Raw genomic sequence first — 26,055 nt, forward strand, 5'->3', positions numbered from 1 at the left:
CTTTGGGCTTTCTTGATTCAAGACTTGTTCTCATGCCAGCATGGTAACAGTGCAAGGTAAGTACTGTGGACTTCAGTCTCAGTATAGTATTTGATGACACCTGGCTAGTACGTGACAACCTGGGAGAAAAGTTCTGTGAAAGTTATTCAGGCACTCCCCATGTGTTAAAAAGTAATTCCACATTTATCTACCCAGATGAACAGGAGTCTGCTGGGTTTAAAAAGGAAGGGGGGGGGGGGGGGGGGAAGGGGGGAAAGGTTCCCCCCCCAGTACACAGTACAGCGGTCTGAGATAAATGGTTTAGCTGATTTAATAGCTGAGATTTAGATCCTTCTAGTTACTCTAAAGTTGATCTGTTTTAAGGTGTCTCACTCTACACCTCAGATAATCAGACACTTTCAAAGAGGCAGACTACAGTCCACTTTTAACTCCTTTAAAAATTTATGACATTATTTATCAGAAGTTGCATCAGTCTTACACACCTGCATTTCCATCAACAGGAGTCTCAGAAAGACAACACACCTTACTTCACAAATCTAGAAACCCAAGAATTATTTGCCAGCAGCTTACACTCACTGTGAGTCATATAAGCATTCCACATAACACCAGCAATATTTGTGTCACAAGTTTAGATCAGCTTTTAATGTAATAACTTCATTAGCCCCAGTCTGGTCGCCAGTGTTCCTTTAACACATTATTTTCACTTACAGTGTGAGTCAATTATTTTAAATGCTACAACACCTGTATTTCCTTTGATTAAAAACACACTTGACAAATATATTGTACAATAAAGTTTATTAGCTGTTCTCCTCTTTCTAACAAATGGAATGGATAGTGTTGATAATTTGTTACAAACCAAAGCTAATTTGGTTGTGTGACTGCCCCGTGCCTGCGGTAAGTACATCCCTCTTACAAACCATCAGTTGCAAACAAGCAATGGCAGGTACCAAGTAAGATGGGAATTAGAGAATTTCATTACAGAAGGTATTCTGTGTTTTGGTACAATGTATTTATAACATTCGGCACAGAAGTTTGTGCATTGTAAAAGGAAGATCTTGTGCCTGTGCAATCAGAGATGAACATGTACAGAAAAATAAAATGTACTGTTGACTCCGAATTCTCCCTTTTGTTAAGACATGCATATTATGGGGGAGTTGTGAGGGGTGGTGAATACAAACACCTGAAATTCCGTAGAAAAGAGGAGAACTTGCATGTATTTTTTTCTTGTAACTAATACTCCCTGGACTTTATGCCCAGCCGCCATAGCCCGTTTGATTTCTCATAATTAAGGAAGGTAAATTCTGATTTGTAATTTTATTCAAAACAAAAAGCTAGGAGTAGGTGGTAAAAGAAAAATATATATTTTATATATATATATTTATACGTGTGCGCAACTATGTAAAGAAAATAATTCCCATAGTTACAGAGTTTAGTTAAAGAAAGTTTAATATATATATATTTATTATAACAAAATAGGCAGTTATTGTGGGTAAAATATTCATTAAAATCTGACCCCTAAGAACACACACATTTTTAAGCTATGTATCATTCTCTCATTGCCCTAATGACCATCTCTGCAGCTGTTTTCTGTATTACTGCCAATGGAAATTTGGCAGTCCTCTGAAAAATACAAGGTTTCCTAGCACCTAAACATATTTTAGGCTGAAAAAGTGTGATGACCATTACCTATAAACAATTTCTGTAAGACACTATAAATAGTGTTTCACAAGGAAGATTAAAAACATTACACATCTTTGTCCCTAGCAATTTTATTGGCAAAAAAATGAAAAAATAGATTTTAAGAATATCCATATGAAATTATGAAAATGAATATCCCTTGAGTGACTTAATGAAAATGTTAACTCAAAATTTGAAAATTTCTCTCTAACTGCCTGGAAAAAAAAATATTACTGTGAGAACAGAATTTTTAAACTCAGAAAATAAAACCTGAAATTGATTGCCCTGACCAAACCATGCTATTAAAAGTTAAGCGTGCAAAGTTACTAATGATTTACAACTTCCTTGAATACAACTTTTCCTTCAATTGTTATGAAATTTTAAAAGAATGTCTATAAAGCTTTTTTGAAAAATCTTTGAAAGTTACTTTCCCTTAAACATTAAGGAATTTTACCAAGCAATTCCCTCCCACCCCCACCCCAAACTAATAGCTGGTCAGGCCATTCCATTGTCATGTTCGAAAAATGGCAAACCAACAGAGCACAATAATACAAATTATTTAAACTAAGAGAGACACCAAATGTAAAGCATTATGGGAACTGCAGAATGTGATGGTTAGGGTATGAACCACACTGGAAAGAACTAGAGGCAGGCTCCACTGGAAGGGCTTAAGAGTTGTCAGATGTAGTAGGTGATGTCAGTTAGAAAATGGAAAATAAAAATCTGTTTTCATAATTTTTCCTTTGCTGGAACCCAGATGTAAGGCCCAGACTGTTCCTCTATGATCTGTTTCACTTGGTTGTAGATTTCTTCCAGTGTGTCTCCTTGGACAATAGCTGCAAAACATAATGTAGCAATCAGCAATCATTCTTCCTAGCACCGTACAGAAACCACAATGTTTCAAGCCAAGCTTTTCTTTTCTCTGAGTGGCAAGAGGACTTTAGGTTACTGAAGGAACAGACACACACTGAGATTTCTGGTTTCTGTGCTGGAGTGAAGCACATTATTGATGGCATTACAGGACACACAAAGTACCATCTCACCCACTCAGAGGCTTTGGGTCAGGAAGTGGTTTTCACATTGCTACAAACATACACATACAACCAAGGAGGTCTTCTTTTCCTAACCACATGTTGTTTCCCTGAGTCAGTCTGCACCCTCCAGTATTCTTTTTGGTCTAACCTTCATGTGTGTTTCCAACACAACAAGGCAAGACAGTACAGGGCTATGACCTCATGCAGTCAGGCTGAGTCAGGCTTGGTGTGATGAGACTAGTGAACTTCCCAGCTGCATCCTGAAGCTTCACAGCAAAGCTGGTTGACCTTAGGATTTCCACCTGCTAGCACTACCTTTGCTTTTGTCCAAAAAGAGGAGGAGCTCATGGAGTTTGTTGCCCAGTTAAAAGAGTTAAGTTTTATAGACAATAAGCTTCCTCACACAGTTAAACATGCAATTTATATTCAGATGGTGTAAGTTAGATATTTTATCCAAGGATATAAAATAATTAGAGATAAGCCAATGTGGATGTATTCTGATATATCAGAGTATAGCACCATCTGGTGAAAATGAGGATGAAGTTTGAGCTGCTCTTACCATACCTCAGTCTGAAAAAGCAACCAGTATGAGACAGTAACTTCAGGATCATCACCTTGTATTAATAATCCAAGAAAAAAAGTTTAGCATGAAAGATAATTTTAGAGGTAGGCCGGATTTACTGCTGCTTCCAAGCTTTCCTTTCATGCTAATTACTTCAGTTTTATTCCTACTCAACATTCCCATCTCATAAAAACTTTCTCCCCATCTGCAGCCCACTGTCATTGTGCCTGTAGGAAGAGCCTGTTCAATTATTATAGGTCAAGTATAATGTTCACAGCACTACAGTGCATTAGAAAGATTCAGAAATGTCTTTGCAATGCAAACAGCCATAAGCTTTAGCATCTCACTTCTCTCCAGCTGTGTTTAACCACACCTCTTCCAAAGCTCAGTACCCTCCAAACAGAAGATGGATGTGCTCTTCATATGCTTCAGTACAAAGTTTAACTCTGTTTAAACTTAACCTGCTGATGAAGTTGATTTCAGTTGCCCCCCACAATGTAGGTTTTTTAGCAGGTTAGGGAATGCTCATATATTCTGTTTTACCACCTGACTTATATGGTTGGCAGCCTCCAAACTAAGTAGAAAGTAGGATCTGTAATGTCTTCAAGTATCCCAAACAGATTCAGAAAGGGATTTCTGCCCTGAAGTGGATTATCAAGGACACACAAGTCTGACTGTTGTTATCTTCCTTTGTCAACAAGCCTTATACTTATGATCCTGAGCACTACAGCACTTAAAAATGCCTAAAGGTTTTTGAAACACCTTGAATTATGTCCTTGAAAATTTCCTGAAAGTGTCCTATATAATGCCCTGAGACAGCCTGGGAGAACCCCAGCTAAGTAATAGCTATGAAAATAAACTCATTTCCTGCACAACAAAACCTGACATATTTGCCAGTCATTTTGAAAGGGACTCTATAATAGGAAAAATTTACAATTTATGGTGAGATTCACATAAATTTCTGGGTGCAGGCAGACAGAGCGCTACGGGAAGAGTAGGAGAGCTAGATGTAGCATTGGGATAAACTGACAGCTGCAAGGCAGCAGAGGAAGATGGAGGTAGACAAAGGAATGGACTCAAGTTTTTCACTGTGTGGGTAGCACACAACAGAGGGAATAAGGCTGCAGGAAGACCAGGGCAGGGAGTCTACTGGTTCCATTATCTTCCTCCCATGTGAAGCCACCACTCCTTTCCTGTGTCTCTGCCCAAGTGGAGCAGACTGTGGCATTTGCAGCTCTGCCCACACAAGCTGTGGAAGAAGGAACTGGACAGAGGTGCCATGTCACAGAAAGGAGGTGAACGGGGCAGCAAAAACTGAAACCCTGCAACAGATCATAAAGAGAAGGAAATGAACAAGTGTCTCTAGGACAGGAATAGGGAAAGCTCGTTTCTGTCCTCCTGAAGATCCTAACTTGATCTATCTCCCCCCTACTGTAAGCCACAATGTAAACAACTGGCATGCTTGAGTACTTGCAGCTAACTGTTACAGTTACGTACACAGCATACACTAATTCGATTTGCCAAGTGCCATTAATACTGTAGCACCCAATTTCCAGAGGCTTAATTAATTACCATAATTCTTGATCATCTTCCTGATTAAAAAAAAAGGGGAGAGGGAGGAGGGAAATTCATCCTTTTCTACAGGGAACTTTGCTAGGCAATCTCAGCTCTGCAAATAAGCTTTAAGCATATAGTATACCGACACAGCAAACATCAGCACTACAGTAACCTAGGGAAACAGTAGAAAGACTCAGAGTTTTTAAAAATATAAATTAAGTTCCCAGTAAATTTTTGTATATACTGAATTAGTTTATCAAATTGAAATCAGTGTAGAGGTACTAAGATGGCTCTGTGCCTCAAAACTATTACAGATCATCCATAAAACAAAGTACAGCTTATCTCAGCAGTGAGGCAATTACTATTTTACAGCAAGCAATAAAACCTTGACTCTGGCAAAGGGAACAGTCCCAAGGAAAACACACCTGTGAAGTGTTCAGTAAATTCTTGCTCCAGTTTCATGGCTCTCTCAAATGTCTTCCTGGCTTGCTCTTCCGTTAAGCGTTTATTCATTTCCCTGAAATTGAAAACATTATACATATAAAAACATTATACATTTAAATACTTGGAGCCTTTTAGAATAACATTTTAAACTGTTGTCAGAGTATTATCCCCCAAAAAAGGCAGTCTCCTAAATGACATACTAAGCAAAGACTGTAGTAGGAAAGAGTTGTTCTGATACTATGTTGGATGGAATTTAGCACGATGGCCTTTGTTCTCAAACACTTTAATTTGGATTAGAAACCCCCTCTAAAAGGCTCTAAAAATGCAACTCAGAAAATTAAATATTGTTCAAAATGCAAGTATTACATTTATCTTCACGTAACTTGCAGTTGGCTTTTTAAATACAATGACAGTGTCAAACAATTTAGCCTAAGGTACTTCACTTTTACTCACATGATATTTTCCACTGTTTTGGGTTTAATAAAAATGGAGATTGGGTATAGCTGGGCAATCTGCAACCTTTTGATCGCATTACCAGAAACATCAAGAATGCAATGTTTACCCTAAAAAGTGAGAGAGAAGGGAAAATGATACTAAGCAGTTTATGTCACAGATACGCACAGTAATAATTAAGAAAACACGTCTCCACTGAAGGCAAAAGAATTAGAGCATTTGCATCAATATGATTTCACCACTATGGCACAAAGTCCCACAATGCTTCTCTGTTGAGATCATACATCATTTGAGATGTTCCTGACCATCCTTCCTTCCTTTCCCCACCAGAGGCTGGAGAATCAGCCCAATCAGCAATGCAGAATCATCTGGAGGAATAGCTGTACTTCAGCCACACCAGCAAAATTATTATTATTTTTTTTTTTAATAATTTGAGGATCCTTTACGGAGGTGGCCATGTCACAGATGCAGTTTAGAGAGAAGCCAGATCATTTAACTGGCATACCTAAAGGAGCAACCACCCCTGATGGCAGGGAAATATGCCACCATCAGAATCATTAGATGGAAATGAATACAAGCACGCTCCACCCCCCAGGTACCACACAGTACAATACCAGGTTTGAGATGGTGAATGCAATTTATCTAGGCTGATTATTCCTTCACATTTTGAGAAACATATATAACTTAACCATTTCTTGGGCTGCTGGAGGACAATGTAGTAGGGCTGCTTTTCTTTCCACCCCTACTCTCCCATATAAGTGATTTTCCAGCTCTTTGGGATATCTAATCTCAAAGGCTCTTCCTTTTCCTCAGCTCCCCTCATGCCCGATATACTCATTTCCACCTCATGCATTTTTATTTCTTTCCTTTCTGAATAGCATGAGTAATTCAGCTTATTATAATTTCAGAACGGGATGGGGAGAGAGGAACAGAAAACGACTGTCAGTCAAATAAAGCAGCAAAGCTTTTTCTTTAGCAGGAGAAAAATGAATGGCAGAATTCTGTGAGCCAGGAAAGAGACTCACAAGCACCATAAACCCAAAGGTTACTTATAGCATACAACACACTTCCTAAACTCCTGGGAGATCATAACTGGGGAGCATGTTGAAGAGCAAGGAAGTGACTGACATGTTTCTGCTTCTTGGCAGAAGACATCACTAGGATCGTTTGCATTTGATCTCCTGCACAACAAAACCACAAAATTTTACTTTTGGAATTTTTGAAGAGGATAGAAGTGTTCTTTCCATATAAATATTGCTCACTTTCAACTGATGACAGCTGTTTCTCAGATCCAGTTCACTGATCTGGATGCTGACTGGTGTCATTTAAAAAAGGTGTTTGCATGTTCTAGCAGAGGATTTTACTGCATGTGCTGGCCTGTCCACATATTTCAAATGGTTTCTCTTTAACTATGGCACAAGCTCTGGGAACTGAGAATTAAGAGCATTGTCTGGTCCATTTTCCCTTTTGGAATAAGACACTTATTCATTTGCTGTGTTTGGCCCAACAATTTATGCCAGGTGCCAAAGTACTTTGGGCAAAGCATGTGAGCACTATACCTGTGCTGGACCTTACAGAATATAACTGTGACAGTTTATTCCAAATCAATATTGAACATTCATTAACAGTGGCCTCAGATACAGAGATCTACAAGCTTCTAGCAATTCCAAAGAAGAGAATATGGGAATTCCATTCATGTGAAGATTGGAAGACAAGGAAAAGAAACGCAAGTAATTTGTGATAGTTACCTAGTTTTCATCCAGGGAAGCTATTTTGCTCTTTGCACAGTATATTTAAACAAATTTTTAATTTATTATTTTTTAAGTTCCCTACTTGCACTGCATCTCATTGAGAAACACAGCACAACACCTCAGTGCTCTTTACAGTAACTGAACATCACCAAAAGGCATCTTCAGCTGTGTTCTGTATAGGCATGAAAATTAGAGAGAGCGAACAGCTGGAAGCATGGGCAAACGAAAGCTATTTATAACTACTGCAAGAATACTGCTTCTGCTACTTTTGGGGTAGTAGCAGTCACTTCTGTTGCGTCTTCCCTTAAATACATCATAGAAAACTTGGAAATGGCCCTTTGTATCCCAGTAGTAAGACCCACTGAAGAGACTGATCTCTTAAGTGGGACAGAGATGAATACAAGGAGGGAGTAGCCCCAGACAGACCGGTTCACAGTCCTGTCAAGATTTTGAAGTCAAATTCTGCAGAATAGGCCATTGTTTCCCAGAAAAAATAATGTTAGCTGGAACAGAGAAATTGCTGCATCTAACCAAAGTCCCATGGTGCCTGTGCAAGAGAGTTAATAGCATGGAGACATCTGGTAGTACTTAATTCTTCATGTTAGTTTATAAAAGATTGAAATCCATTTTGTACCTTTCTAATCCCACTAGATGAGCGGAAGAACAGAGTCAGTTTCAGGTCTAGGATGGAACTGAAGGCCTGTATTTGTGCTAGCAGGTAAAGCAATTGCCAACAAGTTTAGAATGTTTAAGCTGTTCAATAAATAGTTTCATCATTGAACCCTATATGATAGTTTCACAACTTTGTTCAGCCTCCCATGCAGAGTACTGTTCATTTACTTAAATAATTTTGTAATTTATTTTATTTTTCTTGCTATATACCATGGGACCAGGTTCTATTCCATAGAGTGAGAAAGACAGCAGAAGAAAACTTCATCACATGAACTACAGAATCTCACCATATTTGCCCTATTTTCAATTCCAATAAATTAAATTGACAGAAATAACAATACTCAGCCATTTGGCCAGAATGGCCTAAACTGTTTTCCAGAGGACTAACTACACTCCTCTTTCCACAGGTTAACCAAACTTACCCCCTGCATGACCACACTGAAAGTGCTCACACGTGTGAGTTCCCACCTAGAAAATAGCCATTTCTTCTCTCATACAGATCAGGTAACATTGTCTACTGTAAATGCATCAGATCTGTGGACAACTCATCAACCTCACATGGAACACTTGCAAAGAATTTTCACCAAAAATTTTTCTTAAAACAGGCATCTTACTCAAAGAAATATACTTCCCTCTTCCCACGTTTTTCAGAGCACTCAAGTAAACTTCGGTTTGAATTTAGAAATATTTAGATTTTTCAATTAACAGTTAAGTAAAATCTGTTCAGGATAAAGACAATAAGCTCAGTCTCCATAATGCAGTGGTAGTTATGTAAAAAATCTGATTGAGTTTATTTCATTTACTTTTTTCCCTTTACCAGCTAAATCCATGAATGGCACAAAGAATAGTATTTTTACAAGTTGTTTTTTTTTTGCACAAGCCTACATCAAATGGATCATCATATTAATTGAAACCAGCACCACTATTATGAATTATTTAATGATCTATGTATGTGAGCTAGGCTAATTAGCCCGTAATTCAAATTATTTCTTCTCTATTCTCTTTTTATTAAGAGCACACAAACTGTGTTTGCTGTTTCGCCATAATTTAATCATGAGGCTTTCATTATTCCAAAGCTTCATTATTTCGCAAAATGCATTCGTGACAATGTGCTTTGTTTCTAGTTTTGTACAAATTCCTTTTAAAGTCAGGATGCTCCTAATGGCTTCTTGCCATCCTTCTCTTCTCCCCTGTCAGCACAGTCAGATAACCACATCTGTAAATGAAAGTAACTGGCACTGATTTACCTTTTCTGCTACTTCTCGCACTGATTGGACACTTGTTCCATAAAGATGATTATTGTACTGGCCAGCTTCAATGAACTTGTGATCCTGAATATCCTTCTCCATTTGCTCTCGAGAAGTGACAAAATGGTAATCACGTCCATCCACCTCATAATCTCGTTTTGGTCTAGTAGTATCTTTAAACATAAACCAGTGATTTTTAAAGCAAAACAAAAAAGAGTTACTTTTTCCCCCCCATAAAATAACTAAAAATAGTCTTCCATTTATACCACAGAATTTTCACAAGCGATGACTGACAATCACAATAGGTTTGTGAAGTTTAGACAATACATTCACTTTTCTTAAACTCAACATAAAGAGGATGCCTTTTAAGAAAATTAACAGGAAAAAAAAAATTAAAAGTGCTTTAGTATTTGCTGAGACTTACGTGGAACACATGAGCCAAATTTGTCTGGAAATTCTGAGATCAGATCATCATTTATTCTGTCTTTCATGGGTCCCAAAACGATCACAGGTCGAGTGTAACTGACTATTAAACATCAAGGAATAACATTAGATACATTTTAGTATGCTTGCTAACTTTTAGAGTTCAGAAAAATAATTTTATCACATATTAATGATTATAATACCTAAAAGAATATTTACTCTTAAAGAAAGGAAAAACATGTTGAACAATGTAAACCAACTAATACTGCAGTCACAGTAAGATGTTACACCTTCCCTCTCAAACAACTACGCTGGGTGACTGAAATCTTACATTCCGAAGTCTTGGTTTAAAAAAAAACCAAAACAAAACCATAGAACCCCTTATTCTAAAGGAAAAAGCAAACGGGGGAAGTTCAAAAATCTCTTCAATTTAAAGAGGCACTTAAACAGCAGCAGAGTTCATTAAAGTCTAGTTCTGTGTTGGGAGAAGCTTCTTTTCCTCTAAGACCACAATTATATACTCATATATGAAAAGACTCAACTACATATAGCTTTACTAACTATATTAACATACCTATAAAGTGAAGCATAGCATTTTTTTAAGCAGCTTATCTTTTTATAAAGTTATAAAGGGCTTTGGGAAATTAAGTTTAAGCAGAAAACACCCAATTACACTTCAAGAATTGTGAAGAAAATAATGCCTGAATATCTTAGTATTAGCATATTAATTACCACTTTATAAATTTTACTTTTAGGTTCAATATGTCTTTACTACATAGATAAATCCAAATTAAACAGTCTAACCTATAAAATACATTTTAATTTAACTCTGAGAACTACTTCCTTTCCAGGGTATTAATCATAGAAGGAATGTCCTGAATCCAGTAACTGTCAACCTATTCATTTAACAACAAAAATCTTTACTTAAAGGTTAAGGGCAGCCCACAAGTACCTCAAGTCCAAGCACCTTTAAATCTATTTTGGTTAGTACAGTACTTTATTCATTTGGGCTTCTTGGGGGAAAAAACAAAATAAATTACTGTGCAACTGAATTATTAGACAAATGCAGATAACTTATGCAGGGAATGTATTACTGTTCCTAAGCAGAGTAATGAAGTGCTAGCTCTTTTATGGCCTTCCCATATGATGTGTTACACTCAAAGGGAATTACAGTCATGTATGTAAACACCAAAGCAGTTCACTCTCTAAAATCTTCAGTTTTACAATATGACAGTTACTAAAGCATGAGCTTGTGCAAACTCTCATTCACATCCTGTCTCTTTAACCTTAACATTAATTCACTTGATATTTCTATTGTTCTCACTAAATCAGTAACCTATCCAAATCTGGGAAGTTAATGCCAGCTAAAAAGACGTTTCTCATTTCGGGAGCTCCTCTGGTGTGTGCGCTTACACAGATCCAGCAGCTGCTCATCTGGGTGCAACAAACCTCTGGATCCCTAGCTGAGGTAGAACTTACTTAGCACATCAAAGAGAGCCTACCATTTCCCCATTTCTAGCATGGTCTTAATTCATGCATTTCTCATCCATGGTTTTATTTGGAGCCTACGATTATTACAAATTATATGATCGAAACAATGCCATTTGTGTTAGTCTCGTATAACAAATTTTGCTACTCTTGGAACCCATATACCACGATTAACAAGTCAGAGTGGAAAGTCTATGCAGGCATGCATGTTTAATAATGCTATTAGAAGAAACTGGGCTGTGCCACTCCCTGGACAAAACCAAAAGTGAAATCTTGACACTCAAAAGTCATGTAAATACATTATGCATATTTTGATTGCCAACTTATTTGTTAGCTAACAGACATCAAAGATCCCCCAAAGAACATCCCTTTTACAGATTAATTTACAAATACATAAGCTATGTATCAGAGAATGTAAATCAACTGTTAGTACCTGTGGTGAAAGGGAACATTAAAAAAAATCTGTATCTCTTATACACAGTGAAGCAAGATCCAAGACCAAAGGAATGACAGCATCTCAGTGGAAATCAGTGAAAAGCATTTTGTTTTAAATGCAAGTGTGAGAAACAAAAAACCTACAATTTGGAGAAGGCTCAGGGGGTACCTTATTGCTCCTTACAACTGCCTGACAGGAAGATGGAGACAGGAGGGAGCTGGTCTCTGCTCCCAAGGAACACGGGACAGGACAAGAGGAAATGGCCTCAAGCTGCACCGTGGAGGTTTAGATGGAGACAAGGAACAATTCCTTCTCCAAAGGGTGCTCAGGCATTGGAAAGGCTGCTCAGGCATTGGAAAGGCTGCCCAGGGAAGTGCTGGAGTCACTGTCCCTGGAAGTGTTCACACACCATGTAGACAAGGCCCTCAGTGCCATGGCTTAGTGGTGGCCTTGGCAGTGCTGGGGTAAGGGTTGGACTTGATTACCTTAAAGGTCTTTTCCAACCTGATTGATTCTATGATTCTATGATTTCTGAGGTTCACACTAACAGAATTGTTAAACGCACCATATTTTCCTTGTAATGTAAACCATGCATAAGTTACTTTAAGTAGCAGACCTGTGTATTTTGTGCAAAACAATTTAGCAATTCCGTCTTATAATTTATGCCTTTGTACTTCATTCATGTGAATAATGGTAACAAGCTCTAAACAATCAAGTTTGCCATGGTGCTCAGAACATAAGGGCACATGAAGTGTTCTGATAATTCAGATGATATTTTATAATGAGTAAGATCTACAAACCTTCTTGTTGATTGACTGGTTCATATGACAAGACATATTCCTCTTGGCCACCTAAAATGTAAATGCAAAGACATATCTATCTATTTTTTTTTCTAAAGCAACACGTTCAAGTTGAGTCATTTAATGAACTATAATGATACAGTCATTCCTTAGTAATATGCATTACAATGATATTGATGAAGCACACTTTTCAAGAGCAATGATTTATAAAAACCACAAAGATAAGCCAACACAAAATTTTACAGCATAGGACACATACAGTATAAATAATTGCCTGGTTTCTGTTAGCATGGTGAACTGACATCAAGCACAGAAAGAATTTTAAAGCATTATTGCAATGCTTGTATACACGTTCCCCTGAATGAAATGCATGCATGCACTCACTGCTATAGGCACTGCCACCTTCATCATCAACATTCTGCACACTTTGAAGCCACCATTTAAAATAATATTTTTCTTGTATTTATGCAGGGCTGATGACCACGCTCATCACAGTGTACAGATCTTCCATTAACTTTCTCATGAAGTGGCATTTATATAAACATCCTCAACCACTCTAATTCTACCAAAAATTATGACTGTATATACTAAATAACTATTATTTTATTAATGAAGTTTTAAAGATGAAGTTGAAAACAAAGAATGCTTTGTGCTGTTCTCAGCTCCAGAAAGCACATCAGCAGTGAATGAAACTAAAGTAACTAAATTTTGACCTTCAACAGCTGCAGGCTTTTAAAATGTTAGTGAAAGCACCTGAAATATACTGCAGTTGCCATCTCTCTAAAAGATTATTTCTAGTCTAACAAGGTATGTCCGAGTAAGATTTCATGCAGTGAAATCACTAAAACTCTATTACAGCAGAGAATTTATAATTCTGAAAACAGAAGCTCAAATTACATGACATTAGTATGAACTGTGATCAAAATACAGTCCTTTGATAACTCACTTGTGTAATTTTGGAACATTCTTTGGAGTTTATAAGCCATTCTCATAACAGGCCAAGGAACATACCAATGCTATACCACATTGTATAGAAACAGATGGCAGATGAAGGCTTTTATAAATTCATATATTGCTTCTATATATTTAGTCTTTATTTCATAGCAAGTATCACTGATCTTTCAAATAAAAAAATTACCATTAAGACAAATATTTCTCTTATTTGCAATAAATCTGCATTCAAACTGTACTACAGCAATATATGAATGAACATTTTTTAAATTATTGCAAGTGAGGAATACCTTAAGACAGACACAAAAACATGCAACCTGTATATTTTAGTATCTCAAAAAGTAACTCATGCAAATGGATTTTAGGACAGTATATACTTTCAGAACCTCTTTTAGGCTACGGAGAGAAATAGGGAATCACCAACTATAAAGTCAACTATGGAAGATCCAGCTCACACATAATTAGATATTTCTTTGGAGAAGACACACTGTTATACAGTCAAAAATTACTTAGGGAAACTACTAAAGAGATAATAACAAGTAAAAAGCATCCCGATTGAGGGCAAAAAGTATATATTGTCACTGCTTTTTAATACTTTGGAAAAAATGAGTATTAATAGAATGAACCTTTTGAACAACCGTACTCATCTGTAATCAAGATAACTTTCATATTAGACAGCAGTAAGAAGAAATTAAAAAAAATATTTTAATGAAAAGTGCTTGCAATTACACACATAAATAAGCAAATCCATGACATTCATAATAAAATCAGGGCTTCCCAAAGAACAAGGGAGTGAAAAACTAACTAGTAGTATCAACCACAAGCTTTAAACAAAAATAAAGCAAGCTTTGAGAAAAAGAAGGGAAGAGAAGAAAGCAGCAAACTTAGGAAGAAAGAGCCATGGTTAGATAGTTTTAATGGCATGTCATTAAAAATGGTTAAAATGTGTAAGTTTATCAAAGGCAACTTCCATACATGTTCAATTTTATGTTATTCTCTGGGAACACAAATGCCTCCCCAAAATGGTTTCTTTTTGATTACAGTCGACAGCACTGTTAGCATTTTATATACATATATCAATTCTTCCCTTGAGTGCCATCATCTGGAATTAAAAATGTGGATCATCACCTCTGAGAAGACCCACAGCTTCTAAACAAATATACCTGTTAATGAATGCCCTTCCTTATCACCCTAACATAAACCATATGCTTCTGAAGCATTCACGCAGTTGTAACAGGCAACTAGCAGCTGGTCAGTGAGCCACTCAGTATCACACTGCAAGACTTCTTTTGTTGTTTCTTTTTTTCATATTCCTCTTCAAATCCTCAGTTTTTTCATCTTCCTGCTCTGATCTATCATGGGTTCCAGGTCTGGACAGTGCACCTTACTAAGGAGACGTTCTCTGGAAACAACCAGTGGGACTGAAGTTCTGGCTCTGGTTTAAGACATTCACTGCAGAGCAGCACCATGATGCACCATTACCAACTGTTAACATGTAGTACTGCTGTAGCTTGGGCTAATAAAAAAGATAACTCAGTCTGGTATTTGAAATATGTGATGTCTTGAGAGAATGTGCATGTGTGCCTAGCATGCTGATTTATCATAACTGACTCCACAAATGAATGTGTATCGTATGCTTTGAAGACAGTTCATACTAAGCACCCACACTTGACAAAATTGTGAAAAAAAAAAGTGAAAGCTGAAAGCAATGGTAAATACATGTTTGCTTATCTTCACTTTCATTAGAAGCATAAATATATTAGAACTATCTGTTGTGAAAAAGTGTAGTTATTGCTCTATTTAGCAGATTACATTTTAGTTACACTTCCAGTATTAAACTCAACTACATATGTTTGTTAGCATTAAATTTAGATTTAGGTTTTAGTAGGTCTAGATAGCTCACATAGTTTATAAAAAAAAAAAACCCACCAGCATTAGGTTCAAATTAAGCTGAATTAAGAAAATCATACATCACAATAAATTATCCATAAAGGAGGTCTGCAATGATGCTCTCTATCCAGTTTTTTTAAAAACAAAGAGCACAATTTGCAGTTCTCCACCAAATACATGAATGTGGATTTCACCTGAAGGTGACTTGGAAGTTCTATATAACATGTAAATACCCAGAAAAGACCAACAAACAAAACCAAAGAAAGAAGCACTAAACAAAGGTTCTAAATAAATAAAAAACTTAAAAACACTTACGGTAACTACTTTCACTATCGCTGGCATTAGAGGTTACATGCTCTGAAATTGCAACACAATGGAAAAAAAAAATAAGGAACATACACTAATGGCATGGGTCCAAAAGAAAGCAAACTGACACAAAATAATCCAGATGAAAGACAATACTGATATCAAAATGCTGAAATCAATACATATTGCATATAAAAGTTTTAAGGTATTTCTCATAGCTCTCAGGATCAAGCTTAATTTCATATGAAAGGAACTGATGTTAATAAAAAGAGAAACATTAAATAGCACATCAAAATAAGATTACAAAAAGCACACTAATGCATAGTTCCTATCTAACCCTGCCATTTTTAGGTTTTCACTTCAAGATGAATTCTATTGTGAATTATGGGGTTATGCATTTCAACTTTTATGCAATTTATTTATTACATTAAGAGTCTTGTAGCAGAAAATATTGTATTATATTGCAGTAAAAACAGTGTATTACCTTCAATAATAGGCACTTTTCTATGCTATATTAAATATCGTACTTGAAGTGCAATGGAAAATTAAGATTTGTTTCTTCCTCCACCCTATCTGTAGTTTTCAAAAGCACCCAACTTTTATTCTGGACTCTTTCATGCCTTTTGTGTAGCAATCAAAACACTTCAGTAGCTACAAGGTGTTCAGATTTACTTCTTTAAGCTATGTAACTGTTAAATATGTTTACGATTAAAATTAATGCAACTGAAAAATTTCAGGTATCAATCTATTCTTTTACTTGAAAATTCTATAAATTGGGTGAACAAATATGAACTTTGACATTGCTGAACTTTATCATAAAGAACCCTTTTTCGTGCCACCCAATGAGTGTGTCTATTTGTAGGGAAAACAAGTAACATTCACAGGTTAAGACTGCATAAGGAAGCTTGTGTTTGACCTGTACAAATTAAATACAATTAATCTGAAATTATGTACCTGTCTGCACGTGATATTACATACTGTTGTCATGAGGAGCCTTTATAATACATTAAATTCAGTGTGGTTCCTCCCCTACAAGACTTAAGAGAAAGCAGCAAGAGGACTCAGGAGGTAGGAATACAGTTAATGAAGCAAGTATGCTTCTAATGATTAATAAACATTTTTAAATGTTAGTCATCATACGTAAATTAATTAACCTTTTGAAATGTTTCTGGATCAAGTAAACTGACTTCTTTAAATCACAAATCTCTGGCTAGAATGAACTCCTTCATTTCATTTCTGTGCAGAAAAAACAGTCAGGTTTTCTGACTGGTCAACCAGTAGATCTGTTTGTGAGCACTAACAATTTGGATCTACCTCCATTCAATTTTCTTGTCTTGAAAAAAAAAGTCCACATTGGCATGGAAGAGGTAAACTGTGATGTTTAAAAGACTCTTGACAGAACATGAAAGGGAGACATTGTCAACTAAGAATACAAGTGTTGTGATAGTCTGATAATGGTCAGAACTGGTAAAAATATAAAGGCTAAAATGCCTGCAAGAACAGCAGTCTTGCAGAGCCCATGTAACACAGCTTGCATTAAGTGTGGTAAGGCAGTTTCAAAACGTCTGACTGTGCTGAAAAACAGACTAGAAGCCATTTGTTTTTATAACAAAATCACCTACTGACATTCCTGTCTGTATTCCATATTACACAGTTTAAACTAGGTGTTATCATACAGCCATAAAAGCTGCTTATGATCTGCTGTAAACAATAAGGCCATAAAGGTTGCTAAGGTCTTCCATTCTAGACTGAGAATTTCCTTGAAAGTAGCCATTTCAGAAATGGAAAATTAATATTATAGCTACTAGAATTTTTATTTAAAGATTAAGACAAAGTATAGAAATACATCGCTTCTCACATGTAACTTCAGGAACACTATGCATAACAGTTATGCCCTGGGAAGAAGTGTTCTTCTCAATTACCTTTAGTCACAGATCTTTAGTGACTAATTTTGCTATTCTATAAATGCATTCACAACGTATGTGTTAAAAGCAAGCTTTCAACTTTTTTTATCTGTCATTTTGTCATTTCATTTGTCATTATTTGTCATGTACAGTGGTGGTACCTGTGTAGACCAACTTATCTGTTAGGAGTATTCATCAAGCTTTGAATCTTACTGTTCAAGCAGTTAACATTTCTGCAAGAAATGCAACAAATACTTATGTGTCTCCTCTATCAGCTACCCCTCTACCTGGTCCAAAAGCATCATAAGAGGTCAAATAGGACAGAAAAACTCTCATGGCATTTGTTAAGCAGTTTTTTTAAGTAGCTGATGTAGACATCAGTCACCTAGAGAGAAGACTGAAAACTGTAACTAGTTGAAGTATTACAGCAATCGTTGTACTACTACTGTAAAAATCTGTAAGTTACTTTTAAATAAATAAAAACACAAAACCAAGGTAAATGTGACAAAGAAAATAATCATCAAGTTTAAAAACACAGTACTGTTAAAGACAAATGTGCACTGGTAAGCTTCTAAACAACAAAAAAAAACATAATGTGACAGTCACATAAAGTAATATGTTCCTGAAAGAAAAAAAAAAACCAAAACATTACAAATTAGAAAAAGTTTATGCAGCACTTTTAAAGTCAGCCTCCTTATGCCAGTAGAGCATCAGTCTCAGAGAGATCTGTTAAAAAAAAAAATAGTAGTAATTTTTCAGACGGAGGTTAAAATAACTTGGGAGTATTTTGATCACTTACTCAGGCCTTTTGATCCCATGTCGTCAGGGACCTCCTGCAGAGTAGTCCCCAGGGGGCAAGCAATAAAAAGACAATCACAAAGAAAATAATAGTCAGTAATATATAAAATTGGCGCTACGACAGGAGACAGTTCCAAGAACATCACAGGGGGAAGATAAGTCTCTAGGATTTGACCAGACTGGCACATAAAGCATAATCAGTGATGCAAATGGCACAGAAACACAGTTTGCAGCAGACTTGGCCTGCATTAGCAAACTTATGCAACTGCTTTTGGAGAAGACACTTTTTTAGTGCTGACAACAGTGATGAAAATCAAAGTAAACTCTCTTTATCAGGAAAACCAAATTAGAATTAATAACTTTGAAGAAACCAGTCTAAAGGGACTGATTCAAGAAGCTGGTAAGCTCCATTATACTTTCATCACTGCTGTGCCCTCTCCTCCAAGTCAGAATGAGGAACCATCATTGACAGCGCTGGAAGGCTGCTATCTCCTCCAGTTATGTATGTACTGTCATTCAATATATTACCCAGTTTATTCCAGATTGGGATGCTCCTGGGTTAAAGTTTACTTAAGCAGCAAACAAGCAGTTGTATTGATTTTGTAGATTGGTTTGTCACAGGCACCTCAAGCTTTGTTAGCCTGTTGCAGCTCATGAAACTGTCTCCATAGTAACACCCTACTGCAAGCTAGCAGGCCCTTCTACGTGTGCTTCACTCTCCATCGGATGCCACATACTTACGGTCAATATCACTGGTTTCCTGCTCACTCTGGTCCTTGTTCTTGTAGAAGGGAAATTTTCGGGAAAAGAGGTTCTTTTTACGCTTGTCATTGAATGACTGCTGAAGAAGAGAAGGAGGGGCAAAACAAAGGATGTCTAATGTCTGTGTGAACAAAGGCCCAGACCAGCAGCTTTGTGGAAGCTGACTCCTATAACCACATTATGCAGTGCATATTTAGTTTAACACTATCTTCTCAGCTCATTAAAAATAGAGATTGGGATCGTGGCTTTGCTCACACCCTCCCTACTTAACATGCTTCACATGTACTGAGAGAACTGGCAGGCTGGTTCATCCTCTACCGCCTGACCCGTATTTCACAAATTTAGGCTTCCTGGGAGTGTAAAAGATGTGAAAAAACTAGACTGCTAGAAGATGGCCAAACCACAATGAATTCAAAGTCAATGAAATCACTGATACTATCTACTATAGAGATTACAGTATTTTAAAAGAAAAAAATAAATGCTGAGGCTTTAAACAAGCTTTTGCGAACAGCTGACATCATAATAGCACACCAGAAGCATCTACCAGTATTACCCATTTGCAAAAGCAAAACTGTAAATACTCTGGTGGCAACTGATAAATGACAAAAGACAATGGAAGCTAAAAGCTGGCATTGTACTGAATGTTCTTATGATAAAACTAAGTAACAGTAAAACAGGAAAACAGGAAAAATAGAAATGTGTCTAGCTACAGTATCCAAACAATAAGAAAAAAAACAACAGGAACAACCAAAACAAACCTATATTTGTTGCAATCTCTCACAATCGTGATTCATTGCAAGTTCAATGAAAGAAATTAATTTGCTCTACATAAGTCTGCATCCCAATACCAAGATTAACTTCCAAAAGATATAAACTGATTCCCCCCCCCCCCCCCCCCTCGTGGTAATTATAGCATCTATAGAGAAACTGTAATTCATGAAAAAACATGTAATACATGAAAAACTGTATATTCAATGCTTATGTTCAGCAAATTTTGACATTAGCTGCTTGTGCTGTTGAAGAATTTCTGTATCTCAGTTGCTACAATAATTTCTAGAGTTACCTACATATACATACACATAGCCCCCCCAATCTGAACATACAAACTATTACTGTGTATACACTATCCTTGTGTATAAGTGATGGGGAGCATCAATGTATTTTCATTCATGTACAAATACATCTACGGGTATAATTAACACAGAATTTAGAAGCACCTGCCATATCTTCTGCTCAAGACATTATGTGACTACAGCACCTTTAATTTACTGTTCTACAACAATAAAGAAGCTCCATGTACAAATAAATCAGTAATTTTTTTATTGCAGTTATGCCCTCCACTAGAATACAGCTTACTTGAAGCCAGCTGAAATTGCTTTTCATCTTTAGGCATGAATCATCTGACCAGTTCTGCCAAGCCATGAAAATTTATCATGTTTTTGTCATTTGGTTTGCAGAAACTCTATTAGGGGAAGTAATAGAAAAAAGTAAGAAAATGCCCAAAACTTGATGTTGAGACCCTACTGCTGCAGGGAGGCTGCTAATTTCTAAGCCAAGCAGAGCCCATGTGCAGCAGGAAGTGCTAAAACTTGCACAGAAAAAATTTTTAAAAAGCTACTTAAAAAAAATGTGTATTTTAAATTCATACATTAAAGACTATTCACAGCTATTTCTAAAATTTGGAGCACGTTAATTTTCAAGTGATTGTCTGCCTTCAGCCAGCCTGAGCTTACCTTCCTGTATTATCCGCAACACAGTTGCAAAAGGTACATTATCTTTTCTACCAGCACTAAGTATGGAATGAAATACAGTAACAACTAGGGGTCAAATAGGACAAACGGTTGGCCACCTTCTTTGATGCAGTTACAAAACTAGTATTTGGCCTTCCTAAATAGAAGGCCTATAGTGAAACACAAAAGCTGCATCCTGCTACAGTACTGACAATCCTCCTCGCCATCTGTTTTAATACAGACTTGCTTGGCAGTACCAGATACTGAAACATCCAGGAATATCTTCATTACCACTGTGGGTTTTTTTTGGTTGGTTTTTTTTTTTGGGGGGTGGGTTTTTTTGGTGTTTTGTTGTTTTTTTTTTATTACTTAAGATTACCAGGTGTTAAAGAGGGACATGGTACCATGGGAGCACAGTGACACCGAGCTCTGGAAATAGCAATACTGTGTTAAGTAGGAAGTCCGTAAAACCTTTAATTGGCTGGCATCTGTGTTCAACTAGAACTGTCATTCCACTGTAAGAATTGGTAAATTATCAACCTGACATATGGACAAAAGAACTGGATTCGAGCCAATCATATGCTTGCAGGAACCGCAGTTGGCATGGATGAGGTTTTAGGTTATAGTCCTTCTGACCTTCTTAATCTGAAGTCAACAAGTCATTGCAATTGACTTCTCACAACCAGAAAGGTTAATGTAATCTACAGAACAAGGGCAACAAAGAAATATGTGGCCAGAGGAGATCTTTGCTGAGTATACTGCAAAATACTGTAACATGAATTTAAAAAAGTGGAAGTCCCACAGCTGTGTAATTGTTCCACTCAGACAAGTCCCTCAGTTTGAGCAAAAGAACAGGGGAAATAAATGTAACAAAGCTAAAATGATGCAATTTAACTGAGGTGGTGAGACTCTGCAATTTGTATAGGTAAAATAAAAGGAGTGGCTGATTTATTGTACTTCATAAAATGTAATCATGCTCTTCATTTTAGTTTTGAAAATATTTCATAACCACAATTAATTTAACTTTGTTCAGTATTCAGTAAATCTTACTGAACTAATGTTAAATTTTATATACTGCATGTATAATGGTCAGAGTCAGTTCCACTGCCAAAAAAAAAAAAAGAGAAAATAAAACTAATATTGTACTGATTTTGCATAAAAGATTAGCCAAAAGATTATTTTTAAAAGATACTACGATTATAAAAAGCTAGAGAGAATTGCTTATTAGTTGAAAATGTATAGTAATCGTATTAATTTTTTCATAAGCCCACTGCAAATCATAAAGAGGCATCGTAAGCAATAACATATTAAAACAAGCAGCACAGAAAGTGAGATGTGTATATGAAAGAAACAAACATGAAAAATTTAATCATTTCTGCTCCAGATTTTTTAGCTTTCCTCAGAATGAAAGGAACATGGATTTTAATGTTTGCCATCACTACGGTTATTCTTTAAAGTTTTAATGCAGAAATTTTGAGTAATTGTACGAAGTTGGTACTTCATCCTGCTCATGAAGTATTATCATATACAGACACAGGAAAGGACAGAGTCCATAAGGACATGTATGGTGCAGACAACTTACTGGAAAAAATATCATCATGACAAATACAGAAAGAATACCGTAAGAAGAAACCATGATGCTAAAACATTTACAGCTGAAGCAAAAGATTGTGAACAGTGTAAGCATGTTTGCAAAATGAAATGTTACTAAAGAAAAGGAACTGCAGTTCTCTATCAATGGCAAGCGTAGTTGCTTTTCCACTCAGTATTCCATGCGTATCTTTGGTGATACACTAGTACACAGCGGCTGTGCACTAACTCTGCTATTGTCAAAATGGTGCTTCAAATACACTGTTAATTAAGCTAATTGTTTCCAGTTTATTTGTAGGCACTACAAAACCATGCAACTATCTTTCAAAGAACATGGTAACACTTGAAAAATTACTTCATGTAATTAAAATAATCTGAAATATTTAAGCTTTTTTTTTTTTTTACCTCTAAAAAGTGAACGCAAATTATAAAAATGATCGGGTTAAAAATTACAAGGTGATAACACTATCCCAATACCAAAATATAAGTGCACCAAAACAGGAAAAACCTGCAAATAATTCACTGAACCCTCAAAGCAGTACTGTAATTGTTCATCAGAAAATAACTAGACGTTGATTTCCTTTTAAACAAATACTTACAGAAAACAGCATGACATTTACTTCATTAATAAACTAAACTGAAACCTTTGCCATTTAGCAGAGGGACGCACATACGGATTGGACAGTCTTAAAAGTCCTACGCTATCAGGATGAAGTACTGAAGTTTTAGTATTTTATATATGTGATTTTTGAAGTAATGAAAATGTTGTAACTGAAATATATGACTAAAAGGAATTTTTGGGCTTTACAATAATGACTGACTTACGTTACAGCATTAGCGCTATTAAAACAATAATAACTATTTAAGAAATATCTTCCTCAGAAGCTTAGAGCATGTTTCAGATTTTAAAAAATGACAGTATATTATTACTTTAGAAAGCTCTTACATCTAAAATGCATATACCTAAGTCCTGAAATTACTAGTTACACACTATTGGTAGAAATTGTGAGGTTGTGAAACTGTTTCTCGCATGTCAAACCAACCAAAACATTGCAGAAAAGCCTCACCCTCAAAATAATAAAAATTGGCTGCTGTACCATTATGAAATTGCTATAAATTTGGCTACAAACATTCCTATAGGTACTTAAGTAGCTACGCTGCTTTCTCACTACTCATTCCCATCATGTGTACTGGGACAGAGATTGCATATTGCACAGCGAACTGCCCCAAGGGACTGACTAAACTGAAAACCAGGATTTCTTTTGGATTGGGTTATTTTTCTTTTCTATTGGCTACTTTATATGATTTGAGCCCAGCCACACACGTATTCATGCCAACAGAGAGCAGCAGTAAGAAAAAACAGCTGTTGAGACCGGGACTGGTTCTGGGCAGCAATGGCACTAGCCTTGAGTTTTTGTTGGCTATGCCCTTGCATGAAATTCTTTAAAGCTGCTACATCCATGATTGCAAAAAAAGAATTTATGCTGTCTCCCTACTGTGTACATTGTAAAACCTCATTTCATCATAGGGACCCTGTTCAGCTTTACTTCCTTGTCTTCTTGATGCATTTATAAATACCTTAATGAAAAAAAACATTTCCTGAAAATTGGTATTAAGCTCCTTCCCACAAAAAGGGAGTCCTGGAATACAATCCATACTACCAGACTAAAGAACTAAACTGCTTTATAAACAGCACTTGCAGAGCTGTTAGAAATGGCACTATTCAATACATGATTAGTATCTACAACTCCTATTACGTTATAGTATTAATGACAGTATATATTTATAAGCTAATTCTTTAAACAATTAGCACTGATCTGGCAATTAAAGTTAGCTTTGGTGCTCAGAATTGTTTTATTTTTCTATTTGACAGAATTTCATCTTTTCACTAAAATCTGAAACTGAGCCTGCATAGATAATCCACTGAAAAAGGTTACCATTCACAATGCCAGGTGTAATTAGTGCTTCATTAACTCACCCCTTTATCTCCTCTTGTTTTGGAATTGAATTTCACCGTCTTTAAACGGGCTCGTTCTTTTTTCTCAACTCTGCCACAAAAAACATCACAAAAATGGTAAATCAGCAATATTCCAGAACTTCAAGTTACTACTTGTTACAATGCAAGCATATAGGTGTACCTTTTGTAGGACAGATTTTTATTGCTGATGACACCAGAAAATGGAAGCATGCTAATGGCGAACTGCATTGGAAAAGTAAGATATTATTTCTCAAGTAATGAGCTGTGAGGGTATTGGAGTATTTTGTGATTATATAGATTCAATAAACCCAGAGGGTGCAAAGAGAAAACATGACACAGTAAATGAACAACCTGAATTTTGAGTCAACAGCAGATATTAAGATTCAGAGCACCTAATCTCCTATTTGGGTTTCTATCACACCAACAAACACCTCATCCCATTTATTCTGACAACAAAGAAAGATTTAACAGTTTTCTGGGTTCTGTGTAGAAAGAATTCATGACAGTGTCATGATTTGAATAAAATTAACTTTGCACCTTTTCATACATAAATGGTTCAATGTTATTAAACCCATATGTAATGTCATTAAGCCCATAACTTGCTTACAGGGAGAACAGAAAAATGGGACTTGGAACACCTTTATCAACTTCAGAATGCAACTTCTAAAACTAAATAGGATTTTAACAAACTTCTCATTAAGTTAGTCAGAATCCCACTACACATTATTTAAAACCAAGTAATTCCAGCAAACTAGTGGCTTGTGTGTACAGAATTTACAATGAAGAGCAAAGTATATGCAATATATGCATTAATCATATCAGACGTTTAATAGTAGATAACCCAAAGTAATGAAATATGACATACCTGCGTTTGCTAGGGATAACTCCAATCTCATCACTTTCTCCATCTGGAGTTACCTGCCGTGCTTGCCACCATTCATCATCAGAAGCATTAATGACATGGAGAATATCACCAAATTTGAAATTCAGTCCTTGACTGGGAAGGCCGCTGTCTTTAGTCTTGTCATAATCAAAAAGAGCTCTACAATGGGAAAAAAAAAAAAAGACATTGATAAAGCAAAGAAAAAACACAGGGGAGTATGAAAAGCACAAAATATGAAGCAAGCTGCCTGTGTTCATAAATGCCTCATTTTGTCAACTGCTTAAAACAAGGCAGCTGAATGTACTCTCTCATACACACACACGGAGAGAGACAATATGTAGTATAGTATTCATACACACTTCTAGGTTTTAAGGCATGAGAACAAACTTAATCCAGAGCAAAACTAATTCTTTGCAACAGGTCTACAAGCAGATGCCTCCTGCAATTAAAATTATGTACTTAGCAGAGAGCAAGTTACATGTCAGCCCAGGATAAAAAAGGCAAGCAAGTATTTGCAGCACAGAGCACTGTTTAAAGTTCTGTAATGTGGTTTATGTAAAATTATAAATTCAAATTATTTTAGTAAATAAAAACTCTTTCTTTAAAATGAAAGTAAATATCCTGCTCACAGAGACAAAAAAAAAACCAAAAACAACAACCAACAAAAAAAAAAAAAAAAAAGGAAAACCAAACCCCAACAACTGAACGCAAAGAACCGT

The 26,055-nt window shown here is 36.2% G+C and overlaps 1 protein-coding gene across 31 annotated transcripts in view; it reads right to left on the bottom strand.

Moving 5' to 3' along the window:
• Nucleotides 1-778: 778 nt before the first annotated feature.
• Nucleotides 779-26,055, bottom strand: part of DLG1 (discs large MAGUK scaffold protein 1) — a 163,555-nt gene continuing 138,278 nt past the window's right edge. For 11 of the 31 annotated variants that reach the window (XM_062603354.1, XM_062603353.1, XM_062603343.1 and 8 more), the window contains 10 exons: nt 25,319-25,495; nt 24,454-24,523; nt 19,135-19,234; nt 15,701-15,742; nt 12,545-12,595; nt 9,822-9,923; nt 9,398-9,570; nt 5,728-5,837; nt 5,256-5,347; nt 779-2,513 (listed from right to left, as the gene is read on the bottom strand). In XM_062603354.1, coding sequence (XP_062459338.1) covers nt 2,407-2,513; nt 5,256-5,347; nt 5,728-5,837; nt 9,398-9,570; nt 9,822-9,923; nt 12,545-12,595; nt 15,701-15,742; nt 19,135-19,234; nt 24,454-24,523; nt 25,319-25,495 — 1,024 coding nt within the window. In that variant the 3' untranslated portion in view covers nt 779-2,406. Of the gene's footprint in view, nt 2,514-5,255; nt 5,348-5,727; nt 5,838-9,397; nt 9,571-9,821; nt 9,924-12,544; nt 12,596-14,121; nt 14,158-15,700; nt 15,743-18,394; nt 18,429-19,134; nt 19,235-24,453; nt 24,524-25,318; nt 25,496-26,055 lie in introns of all 31 variants that reach the window. The other 20 variants (XM_062603358.1, XM_062603349.1, XM_062603348.1 and 17 more) reach the window with 9 other exon arrangements.

The sequence above is a fragment of the Pezoporus occidentalis genome, unplaced genomic scaffold (assembly GCF_034315485.1).
Source record: "Pezoporus occidentalis ecotype Australia unplaced genomic scaffold, CSIRO_AGI_Poc_V1 ctg8, whole genome shotgun sequence".
In the NCBI taxonomy this organism is placed as follows: Eukaryota; Metazoa; Chordata; class Aves; order Psittaciformes; family Psittacidae; genus Pezoporus; species Pezoporus occidentalis.